The sequence below is a fragment of the Pseudoliparis swirei genome, chromosome 12 (genome assembly GCF_029220125.1).
Source record: "Pseudoliparis swirei isolate HS2019 ecotype Mariana Trench chromosome 12, NWPU_hadal_v1, whole genome shotgun sequence".
Classification (NCBI taxonomy): domain Eukaryota; kingdom Metazoa; phylum Chordata; class Actinopteri; order Perciformes; family Liparidae; genus Pseudoliparis; species Pseudoliparis swirei.
In genome coordinates this window covers 19,347,814-19,360,055 of record NC_079399.1, presented here as the reverse complement: position 1 = coordinate 19,360,055, position 12,242 = coordinate 19,347,814, and the positions used below count along the sequence as shown (strand labels likewise).

At 40.1% G+C, this 12,242-nt stretch overlaps 1 protein-coding gene across 1 annotated transcript; it reads right to left on the bottom strand.

Annotated features, from left to right (window-relative positions):
* Positions 1-1,151: 1,151 nt before the first annotated feature.
* Positions 1,152-5,591, bottom strand: LOC130202316 (transcription factor 23-like). Its single transcript, XM_056427772.1, has 4 exons — positions 5,337-5,591; positions 4,632-4,772; positions 2,406-2,570; positions 1,152-2,167 (listed from the first exon to the last, which is right to left on the bottom strand). Exons 1-4 carry the CDS (start codon positions 5,568-5,570, stop codon positions 2,030-2,032), a joined length of 678 nt encoding a protein of 225 aa, XP_056283747.1. The 5' UTR covers positions 5,571-5,591; the 3' UTR covers positions 1,152-2,029.
* Between the last annotated feature and the right edge of the window lie 6,651 nt (positions 5,592-12,242).

Here is a 12,242-nt window from a genome sequence, read left to right as displayed (position 1 = left end):
GATCTCATTTCTGCAATTGCTGTCATACAGCAAAAAAAACAAGATACTTCGTAAATTACGAGTTGAAATCCAGAAACTGCAAATACTGTACAGTAAACCGGTGTTAGCTTGTTAAAAATGGTTTCAGATGGATACATTTGGTAACTTGTACCTTGCTTTACGTTGTACGTTTACACTATACTATGCTATATGGAGAAAAACAAAGTTATCAGTGTTTAGTTTATGTTATTTAGTGAAAACTACATGTAAAGAGGTGTAAACTCTCGAATCCAGGCCTTTCAAAAAGTACTGCCAGACATGGAGTCAAAAAAAAAAAACTAGAGGAGGTTATTTTTTTCTTTGACGAAACTCCTCTAGTTTTTTTTTCAAGAAGAAATTGTTATCTAAAACTGCACCATCTAGTCTCTGTGACTTTAATGGTGTTGATTTTAATTTCCTAATTCTAAGGTTTTCACACTGCCCACTGCGGATCACCGCAGCACATTATTAACTCTGCTTTCTCTCCGGAGTGCTTGTGACTTCATGTTTCATAGGGTCCATTGGACTGGGCTGGGTCTGATGCCATGGCGCTGCTGATGCCCCACCCACTCCTCCTCTACCTCCATCTGCCTGATGGATCACGGAGGTCTGGATCGTAGAACATGCCTTCTACCAACTATGCCATGGCCCTGTTGATGCTCTGCCCACTCCCCTCTACCTCCTGATGGATCATGGAGGTCTGGATCATGGTCCATGCCTACTACCAACTATTCATATTCTCTGTCATATTCATTGAATGTGTTTACTCTAATCTGTCCTTCTGTACACATGGCATCTATTGCACCTGTCCATCTTGGAGAGGGATCCGCCTCTGTTGCTCTCCTGAAGGTTCCTTCCCTTTTTTCCCTGTGAAGGGTTGTTTGGGAGTTTTTCCTGATCCGATGCGAGGTTCTGGGACAGGGATGTCTATTTGTACAGATTGTAAAGCACTCTGAGGCAAATTTGTAATTTGTGAGAGTGGGCTATACAAAATAAACTGCATTTAATTGAATTTAATTGAACCAAAGGGACTGTTTAAGCATTTGTCATATTGTAAGAAATAACACATGCACAAGTTGTAATTGTAGATGGTGTTTTACTCAAATGTAGAAGGTTACATTCTGTGACAGGGTTGTAATGAGAACTAAGTGGTCACTACTGGAGAGATATGAAGTGATCAGACAGCAGCTGTGTTCCCACAACAATCCCTCCCTCACTGCCCATCTGTCTGTCCATCCTTTTTACTCCCACATACACGCACATGCACACGCACACACAGGCTTCAATCATCAACATTAAAGGGCCTAGAATCTCAACAAAATACAATTTTTACATTTCCTTTAACTTCCTTACACAAAATTACAATATGAAAAAGCTAAACACATAACAACCTGTAAATCAAGACGATCGGCTACACACTGCTCCTCTGCACGGTGATTTGTGGCGTTGTTAGTGAAGTGAAGCAGCTTTTTAATTTCCTCGCATTAAATCTGTTCCTGTCTGAAGCTCAGATAGTGATAGAATATGTTTAACTGGAGGGAATCTCAACCTCTCTGTGCTGTGTGCATTAACATGTGTCCCTGTGTGTGTTACGTGTTCTCTGATGGAAAATAATATGACTTTCGAGGCCTTCGTGGATACACATGTGTCCCTGTGTGTGTGTTACGTGTTCTCTGATGGAAAATAATATGACTTGCAAGGCCTTCACGGATACACACCACACACTTGTTACAGTAAACAAAAAAGCTGTTTTTAGCTCATTAAAAAAAGCAATCCAGGCAACTTGACTTTCATCACGTATTCAAAACCAGAGATTTAAAATAATGGCCGCTGTCCATTATTAGAATCCAAAAACTACAACTTTTACATTTTGATCTCTATCCAAAATATTTAAATCTTTGCCTTTAGCAGGCTATATTTTTTCAGCTTTGCTAAAGTTAAATATCAGCCACCATGTAACTTGGAAAGAGGCTTCTTCTCGTTCCGGAGGGAGAGTCCCCATGCTCCGCTATCACTCCTTGTCTGCTTCCAAGGTGGGATTCAGTGGGTGGCTCACGTCCCGTCCAGGTGGAGGCATCTGACTGGCTTGGACCCCCGACAGCAGCTCTCCCATGCTGCCGCAGTAGAGCAGGGAACGCATGGGCCACTTCTGAGGAGAGAGGCAGCGCACTGGGTTAGCTCTTCATGCTGATGTGCTGTGCACCGGAACATGTGATCACAATGCTATTTTGGCCCCAAGTTTAACCTCCCACCCTTGGGTTGCAGTCACACGAAATATCAGCTGCTGCAGCGTTCGGTGGGACTGCCACTCAAGAAGAGGGAATTCGACCCTGACCTTTTCTTGCTCATCATGATGGACAATACCTGCAAGTTCTTCCTGTCCTCACCTTCACAGGATGCAGGTATCCGCCTGGCCTGGAGGGCAGGGCGTGCTCGGCCAGCGTGGCTCCCTGGTCCAGTGTCTCTGTCAGGTGAGCGATGTAGTTCGTCGCCAAAACCAGAACATCCAGCTTGGACAGCTTGGTGTCCGGTGGGACTGAGGGCAGAGCCGCCTGAGGACAGAGGAAGGAGCTTTCAAATCTGTAGACGGAGACGTTCAACAATCTCTAATTGAGGGAAAACAACTTGGCCTAGCTTTAGAATAGATTATTTGTAATTGATTTATTTCTTCCTAAATAAGTGTAAAAAAAACATTCAGCATTCAGCAAACAAATGTAAAAATCTTAACCTGACCAAAGAAGATTGGAACAGGCTCAGCAGGTGGACTTTTTGTGGGTGAGAGTTGCCCATGTGCTACATGAGTAAGAATGAGTATTGTAAGTGTGTGTAAGTGAAAACGTAATGCATTTTGGGGCGTTTAAGTATATCCAGTAAGCTTCCTGGATATATCATGGGAGTGTATATCCCTTACTGGATATACTCAAAATGCATTGCGTTTCTCCAACATACCAATACCAGTGCGAGGAAGGCAGTTTAAATAATTAGAATAGCGAGTGACATTAAGAAAAGATAAGAAAAGAAGAAGAAATGTACCGTGCTGTCGAAAACATTATTAACAAAATAAAAATTACATTAATTTGCCTGAAAACAATACTGTTAATTATTAAATTAGCTGGCAGAGGTTATGTTGATTTTCTACAGTCCGCTGTGATAGATGCTTCTGACAGAGCATATGCCTGCTTATTAATGAATTACTAAAGAGACGTACATTTAAGACTGCAATATTTAAATATTTTCTTGGTTTTATTTTTGTTACTTTTTTAATTGATTTGTATTATATTTGGAGCACTTTATTTATGAATTAATTCAGGACATATGTATGTAGTATACCTGCTTCTTTTTGGCCACAGACTGGCAACTTGGTTACCCCTCAGCTCGCTTATCATGTGCAATATGTGAAACATTACTATTACTCTCTGTGAAAAATGTGCAATATTCTAAACTGTGCAATATCCCCACATAACCTTAATCCACCTTTCCCCTCTTTTCTTTTTACACAGGAACAGCACTCAGGACTAGCCTATTTTAACATTTGCCCTCCACTTTTTATATTGAGAACCTCTTTTTAAAACTGTATTTAAAGCCCCACTATGTAGTTTTTCCCTTTTAGCGCCCCCTTCAGGTTTTTAGGTATTTAACGTTTACTTCAGTGTCGTAAATACCCAGTTACGATAGATGCAGCCTCGCATACACTTGTATTGAGTTGGGATCATGTGTTGTCCTGTATTATAATATTATTATTATTATTATTTGTACGTGTGACGGGTTATAAAAGGTGACGAGGGGGAGGTGACGCAAGTTTTTTTTGTTTGGAGCGCGCTGACAGGCGGCGGACTCAGAACGGCAGCAATCCGGCGACTGTTTCTATTTTGGATTCATACCAAGAAGACTGCGCAGGAACACTGTGAACTGGCCCAGCACCTACCGAACTAGGGTGAAGTAGCGCGGGGATTGAACGCGGCGCCTCGCCACGTTTCCGCCTGGTCGGTCACCTGTTTGCCGGCTTTTTTTGGGGGGGGGGGGGGGGGGCGCGCGTGCAGTCATTTACTTTTGTTTTGGGGGACTGAAAATGTGGAGTACGTGTGATCGAATACAATATTGTTGACAACGCCAAAAAGCTACATAAAAAAGCTACCCTTATACTGGAGCTGCGAGCGTGGAGTGGCACTTTATGACATTGCGTAATCACTGCCAGAAAGCAGGTCGAAGTACATCCGCCGGATGGACCGGGCGGCTCCAGAATCTTACATAGCGGAGTTATTTCCCCACAGATCCCCGATAGCAATAGCGGAGGCGCAAATCGTCATATTAAAAGTCATTGTAGCGGCACAATTTTTTTCAAGCTGTTATTTTAAGGTACACAAGTTACATAGTGTTGCTTTAATAGTGTACAGTGTGTTTTTATATTTTTCTTATTATAGTGTTTTTTTTTTTACCTCTGTTGACTCGGATCGCTGAGTTCCGCCTGTTGATGTTAAATGGCTCCCAACACCCTCAATAAGCCATGAACTTCAATTATTTGAAATGTAGCATTTCAATGTTTTTTCAGTGACAGTGATGGTGGAGGGATGTGATGTATCTTTTAACGTGGGGAACTTGGCTTAAAACAATACCTGCAGGCTGTGGAAGGCCTGTCGTAGGTTGCGTACGCGGCTCCTCTCTCGCGCTGCATTTTCTGGGGAGTGCTGACCCCTACTGCACTGGACCGCAGACTGACAACCAGACCCAGATCTGGAGCCACACACAGACGGCACCTGCAGCAGAGGACGTGTTAAATTAAACATGGGAAGTTAGAAATATCAAAAGAAAACATTGAGAAATTAGAAGTCATTTAAATTGCAACTGTATAAAAATGTTCCTTCTACTAAAGTGTATTATATGCATACAGTAAATTGCATAAGGTGCAATGTGAAAAACAGTAATTTTATGCTCAAGATTATCAGTTCATATACTTCACCATCAATGTCACTTTTTTTCATTTTCAAGTTCTTCAGATGCATTTACCAAAAGGACATCACTAGCGCTTATGGTTTCGAGAGAAACGTATGGAAAAAAGTAGGTTTTCACATTCAAGACTTTGTATGTTATTTATAAAACAAAGTTTTAAAGAGAACTATAAATTAAAACAATAAAAGCAAGCATTGCAAAAATTAAGAAACATAAATATAAAACAGAAGAAAACTAATACCAACAGAAATATGGAAACAAATATTCTAGAAATATGGACAGGATTAGAATGAGTAGAAGAAAAATCCTTGTCTGCTCAATTCTGAAAAGTGGGTCTTTGAAAACCAAGGAGCAAGAGTTCTGAGACTCACCCACTTCCTGGGCTCCCGGCTGCTGCGTGTGCTCTGCCTGTGTCCCAGGGATGCTGGGCCTCCAGGCCCACGCTGCTGCTGCCTCTGTGGCTCAGCTGTGGAGCTGGAGACCAGCTGGTGGTTTGCCGCCACCGACATGAGACCTTCCAGGGGATTCAGCGCCATTGGGTGCTGCCGAAGCGCTGGAGAGGACTCTTTTGAGGACCTTAGTTCTCGTGTCTCGTCTGTTTTCATTGGCTTGATGGAAGTTTGCTTTCCCGTGTTGGAGATGGTTGTGAAGATGTCCTCCACGTAGTGCTTCTGGTAAATAGTACACGAGAGGTCATCTTTCTATCGAAGCATGTTAAAAGTCCAATATAATAAAAGTCCAACACTCGACGACGGCAGACGTCTCTCTTCTGATCTCAAACATTCTTTTCTGTGCTCACACACTATTCTGCTCAAGCATCTTCAAGCTCCTCTCCAAAGTTCACCAGGCCTCTGTCAGTCCCCCTAAAAAAAAGAAAACACAATCCCTTTCTGCCTCTCTGCGCATCCTCTCTCTTTCTCTCTCTGCTTGTTTCCTTATCGGGTGAGGTAACGTGGGGAACTTCACGTGGTCCTTATCTCTGCCGCCCCGGTCATCCTGATCCTCCCCTGGCTGTTTGGCTGCCAAGAAGAGCAGGCGGGCGGGCCGTCAGGCCTGGGGGAGTGCAGCACTGGGAAAGGGTGTCCCGAGCCAGGGCACTGGGGTGGGTGTGTGTGTGTGTGTGTGTGTGTGGGGGGGGGGGGCTTGGGAAACTCAAAAGCTCTGCGAACAACTGGATAGGGGTGGGACTGGACGCTCGGGGGCAGTGCGACATTGAACATCACCAGAGAGAGGCGGAAGAGCCCTTTGGTTTGGCATCCCGGCATTTTATCCACCTCGTTGATGAGGAAGATGATGAGGATAAAGAGAACAGAAGGTACAATTACAGCCTCAAGTCGCTTCCATAGACACGACACATAAACTCTTTGTTCTCGTTAGATCCATCAAAACATAATTATATCTCATGTTTAACCGCTACGGACATCAGATCCAGCGGAGCATTTAAAAAAGTCTGGCGGCCACACAGCGTGCTGACCGTCCGGCGCTGAGCGAGCAGAACCTCAAATCTCCGGCGCATTTCTTTATTGGGCTGAATCACAACAAACCGACCACAGATATGATTTTTAAACTACTAACTTCTCGCCTGAAAACATCCTAAAATTACTATCCGTGACTCAACAACAGTAATATTTATAAAGTCAACTGTCAGTTGTTTATTTTCTCCTCTGCTATTGCTTCCGGTTGCTGGTGTGAAATGCATTCTGGGATATCGGCTGGCCAGAGTACGCACAAGTCTCCTCTGATGCATCCTCCGGAAAGTGGGAGGATCAAGTCACATCCGGGCATTTTGACCGTGCTTTGCGAGAAGCGGACTTTGAATTGGAACATGTACTCGGGCTGAGACTGATGACGTTTCACGAGTCACGAGGACACAAGTACAGAAAAGTACGGACAAGAACGCTGATTGAGAAACGGCTCTCCTGTCTTTTGGAGTCTGGACTGCCAAGACCAAACTCCAAAAGAACACAAGTCACAACTGTTCAAAACTACGAGGCAGAGATTAGTTCTACGAATCAAAAGTATACTTAAGGTGTACTATTTTGGGACAACTAATTTTCTACTTAGTATATTTTAGTAGGGATTAATTAAGCAAAATGAAAAAATAAACAAAATACACTTCATATTGATGAAGTGTATATTGTTTATTTTTTTATGCTAAAATTGAACAACTTACTTAGTATATGACTTTAAAGTTTATATTAAATATATTATTTAACAAATATGAAAACATCACATTATTATTATTATTATTAGAATACCAATCAATATAAATTATTATTTATTAAATATACATTTTGTACAAAAAAGAGTCTCAGAACAAGTTGCATGATGCATTCATGATGTCATCACATTACTGACACAAAGCTGCATTTTCTTCTTGTTCTGATGCAAAAACACTGTGCACAGTGTCCACTTCAGCCTGCACAGAGGCCAGAAGTGGATTTTCCTAAAGAATACATATGTTCTTGATTTTCTCCAAGAAAGTTTGTCAGAATACAGGATTTAAAAGTTTGCACTTAAACTGATTTCCAGCCTGCACAGAGACTAAAAGTGGATTTTCCTAAAGAAGACAGATTCTCTTGATTTTCCACCATATTATGTGTCTCAGGACACAGGAATTACAAGTTTCATGATATTTTCATGAATACCTGATGCTTTCATCACTTTACTGCCTCAAAGCTGTATGTTCTTGTTTTTATGCGCTTAAACTGATTTCCAGCCTGCACAGAGACTAAAAGTGGATTTTCCTAAAGAAGACAGATTCTCTTGATTTTCCACCATATTATGTGTCTCAGGACACAGGAATTACAAGTTTCATGATATTTTCATGAATACCTGATGCTTTCATCACTTTACTGCCTCAAAGCTGTATGTTCTTGTTTTTATGCGCTTAAACTGATTTCCAGCCTGCACAGAGACTAAAAGTGGATTTTCCTAAAGAAGACAGATTCTCTTGATTTTCCACCATATTATGTGTCTCAGGACACAGGAATTACAAGTTTCATGATATTTTCATGAATACCTGATGCTTTCATCACTTTACTGCCTCAAAGCTGTATGTTCTTGTTTTTATGCGCTTAAACTGATTTCCAGCCTGCACAGAGACTAAAAGTGGATTTTCCTAAAGAAGACAGATTCTCTTGATTTTCCACCATATTATGTGTCTCAGGACACAGGAATTACAAGTTTCATGATATTTTCATGAATACCTGATGCTTTCATCACTTTACTGCCTCAAAGCTGTATGTTCTTGTTTTTATGCGCTTAAACTGATTTCCAGCCTGCACAGAGACTAAAAGTGGATTTTCCTAAAGAAGACAGATTCTCTTGATTTTCCACCATATTATGTGTCTCAGGACACAGGAATTACAAGTTTCATGATATTTTCATGAATACCTGATGCTTTCATCACTTTACTGCCTCAAAGCTGTATGTTCTTGTTTTTATGCGCTTAAACTGATTTCCAGCCTGCACAGAGACTAAAAGTGGATTTTCCTAAAGAAGACAGATTCTCTTGATTTTCCACCATATTATGTGTCTCAGGACACAGGAATTACAAGTTTCATGATATTTTCATGAATACCTGATGCTTTCATCACTTTACTGCCTCAAAGCTGTATGTTCTTGTTTTTATGCGCTTAAACTGATTTCCAGCCTGCACAGAGACTAAAAGTGGATTTTCCTAAAGAAGACAGATTCTCTTGATTTTCCACCATATTATGTGTCTCAGGACACAGGAATTACAAGTTTCATGATATTTTCATGAATACCTGATGCTTTCATCACTTTACTGCCTCAAAGCTGTATGTTCTTGTTTTTATGCGCTTAAACTGATTTCCAGCCTGCACAGAGACTAAAAGTGGATTTTCCTAAAGAAGACAGATTCTCTTGATTTTCCACCATATTATGTGTCTCAGGACACAGGAATTACAAGTTTCATGATATTTTCATGAATACCTGATGCTTTCATCACTTTACTGCCTCAAAGCTGTATGTTCTTGTTTTTATGCGCTTAAACTGATTTCCAGCCTGCACAGAGACTAAAAGTGGATTTTCCTAAAGAAGACAGATTCTCTTGATTTTCCACCATATTATGTGTCTCAGGACACAGGAATTACAAGTTTCATGATATTTTCATGAATACCTGATGCTTTCATCACTTTACTGCCTCAAAGCTGTATGTTCTTGTTTTTATGCGCTTAAACTGATTTCCAGCCTGCACAGAGACTAAAAGTGGATGTTCCTAAAGAAGACAGATTCTCTTGATTTTCCACCATATTATGTGTCTCAGGACACAGGAATTACAAGTTTCATGATATTTTCATGAATACCTGATGCTTTCATCACTTTACTGCCTCAAAGCTGTATGTTCTTGTTTTTATGCGCTTAAACTGATTTCCAGCCTGCACAGAGACTAAAAGTGGATTTTCCTAAAGAAGACAGATTCTCTTGATTTTCCACCATATTATGTGTCTCAGGACACAGGAATTACAAGTTTCATGATATTTTCATGAATACCTGATGCTTTCATCACTTTACTGCCTCAAAGCTGTATGTTCTTGTTTTTATGCGCTTAAACTGATTTCCAGCCTGCACAGAGACTAAAAGTGGATTTTCCTAAAGAAGACAGATTCTCTTGATTTTCCACCATATTATGTGTCTCAGGACACAGGAATTACAAGTTTCATGATATTTTCATGAATACCTGATGCTTTCATCACTTTACTGCCTCAAAGCTGTATGTTCTTGTTTTTATGCGCTTAAACTGATTTCCAGCCTGCACAGAGACTAAAAGTGGATTTTCCTAAAGAAGACAGATTCTCTTGATTTTCCACCATATTATGTGTCTCAGGACACAGGAATTACAAGTTTCATGATATTTTCATGAATACCTGATGCTTTCATCACTTTACTGCCTCAAAGCTGTATGTTCTTGTTTTTATGCGCTTAAACTGATTTCCAGCCTGCACAGAGACTAAAAGTGGATTTTCCTAAAGAAGACAGATTCTCTTGATTTTCCACCATATTATGTGTCTCAGGACACAGGAATTACAAGTTTCATGATATTTTCATGAATACCTGATGCTTTCATCACTTTACTGCCTCAAAGCTGTATGTTCTTGTTTTTATGCGCTTAAACTGATTTCCAGCCTGCACAGAGACTAAAAGTGGATTTTCCTAAAGAAGACAGATTCTCTTGATTTTCCACCATATTATGTGTCTCAGGACACAGGAATTACAAGTTTCATGATATTTTCATGAATACCTGATGCTTTCATCACTTTACTGCCTCAAAGCTGTATGTTCTTGTTTTTATGCGCTTAAACTGATTTCCAGCCTGCACAGAGACTAAAAGTGGATTTCCCTAAATAATACAGATTCTCTTGATTAGACAGATTCTCTTGATTTTCATATTATGTGTCTCAGGACACAGGAATTACAAGTTTCATGATATTTTCATGAATACCTGATGCTTTCATCACTTTACTGCCTCAAAGCTGTATGTTCTTGTTTTTATGCGCTTAAACTGATTTCCAGCCTGCACAGAGACTAAAAGTGGATTTTCCTAAAGAAGACAGATTCTCTTGATTTTCCACCATATTATGTGTCTCAGGACACAGGAATTACAAGTTTCATGATATTTTCATGAATACCTGATGCTTTCATCACTTTACTGCCTCAAAGCTGTATGTTCTTGTTTTTATGCGCTTAAACTGATTTCCAGCCTGCACAGAGACTTTCCTAAAGAAGACAGATTCTCTTGATTTTCCACCATATTATGTGTCTCAGGACACAGGAATTACAAGTTTCATGATATTTTCATGAATACCTGATGCTTTCATCACTTTACTGCCTCAAAGCTGTATGTTCTTGTTATATGCGCTTAAACTGATTTCCAGCCTGCACAGAGACTAAAAGTGGATTTTCCTAAAGAAGACAGATTCTCTTGATTTTCCACCATATTATGTGTCTCAGGACACAGGAATTACAAGTTTCATGATATTTTCATGAATACCTGATGCTTTCATCACTTTACTGCCTCAAAGCTGTATGTTCTTGTTTTTATGCGCTTAAACTGATTTCCAGCCTGCACAGAGACTAAAAGTGGATTTTCCTAAAGAAGACAGATTCTCTTGATTTTCCACCATATTATGTGTCTCAGGACACAGGAATTACAAGTTTCATGATATTTTCATGAATACCTGATGCTTTCATCACTTTACTGCCTCAAAGCTGTATGTTCTTGTTTTTATGCGCTTAAACTGATTTCCAGCCTGCACAGAGACTAAAAGTGGATTTTCCTAAAGAAGACAGATTCTCTTGATTTTCCACCATATTATGTGTCTCAGGACACAGGAATTACAAGTTTCATGATATTTTCATGAATACCTGATGCTTTCATCACTTTACTGCCTCAAAGCTGTATGTTCTTGTTTTTATGCGCTTAAACTGATTTCCAGCCTGCACAGAGACTAAAAGTGGATTTTCCTAAAGAAGACAGATTCTCTTGATTTTCCACCATATTATGTGTCTCAGGACACAGGAATTACAAGTTTCATGATATTTTCATGAATACCTGATGCTTTCATCACTTTACTGCCTCAAAGCTGTATGTTCTTGTTTTTATGCGCTTAAACTGATTTCCAGCCTGCACAGAGACTAAAAGTGGATTTTCCTAAAGAAGACAGATTCTCTTGATTTTCCACCATATTATGTGTCTCAGGACACAGGAATTACAAGTTTCATGATATTTTCATGAATACCTGATGCTTTCATCACTTTACTGCCTCAAAGCTGTATGTTCTTGTTTTTATGCGCTTAAACTGATTTCCAGCCTGCACAGAGACTAAAAGAAGACAGATTCTCTTGATTTTCCACCATATTATGTGTCTCAGGACACAGGAATTACAAGTTTCATGATATTTTCATGAATACCTGATGCTTTCATCACTTTACTGCCTCAAAGCTGTATGTTCTTGTTTTTATGCGCTTAAACTGATTTCCAGCCTGCACAGAGACTAAAAGTGGATTTTCCTAAAGAAGACAGATTCTCTTGATTTTCCACCATATTATGTGTCTCAGGACACAGGAATTACAAGTTTCATGATATTTTCATGAATACCTGATGCTTTCATCACTTTACTGCCTCAAAGCTGTATGTTCTTGTTTTTATGCGCTTAAACTGATTTCCAGCCTGCACAGAGACTAAAAGTGGATTTTCCTAAAGAAGACAGATTCTCTTGATTTTCCACCATATTATGTGTCTCAGGACACAG

Excerpts from the sequence above, each read along its gene's own strand:
- LOC130202316 (XM_056427772.1), bottom strand. The coding sequence starts at position 5,570 with ATGAAAACAGACGAGACACGAGAACTAAGGTCCTCAAAAGAGTCCTCT. Across the intron at positions 4,773-5,336 it reads GCCGGGAGCCCAGGAAGTGG|GTGCCGTCTGTGTGTGGCTC; the intron begins GTGAGTCTCAGA and ends CCTCTGCTGCAG. Across the intron at positions 2,571-4,631 it reads AGGCCTTCCACAGCCTGCAG|GCGGCTCTGCCCTCAGTCCC; the intron begins GTATTGTTTTAA and ends CTCTGTCCTCAG.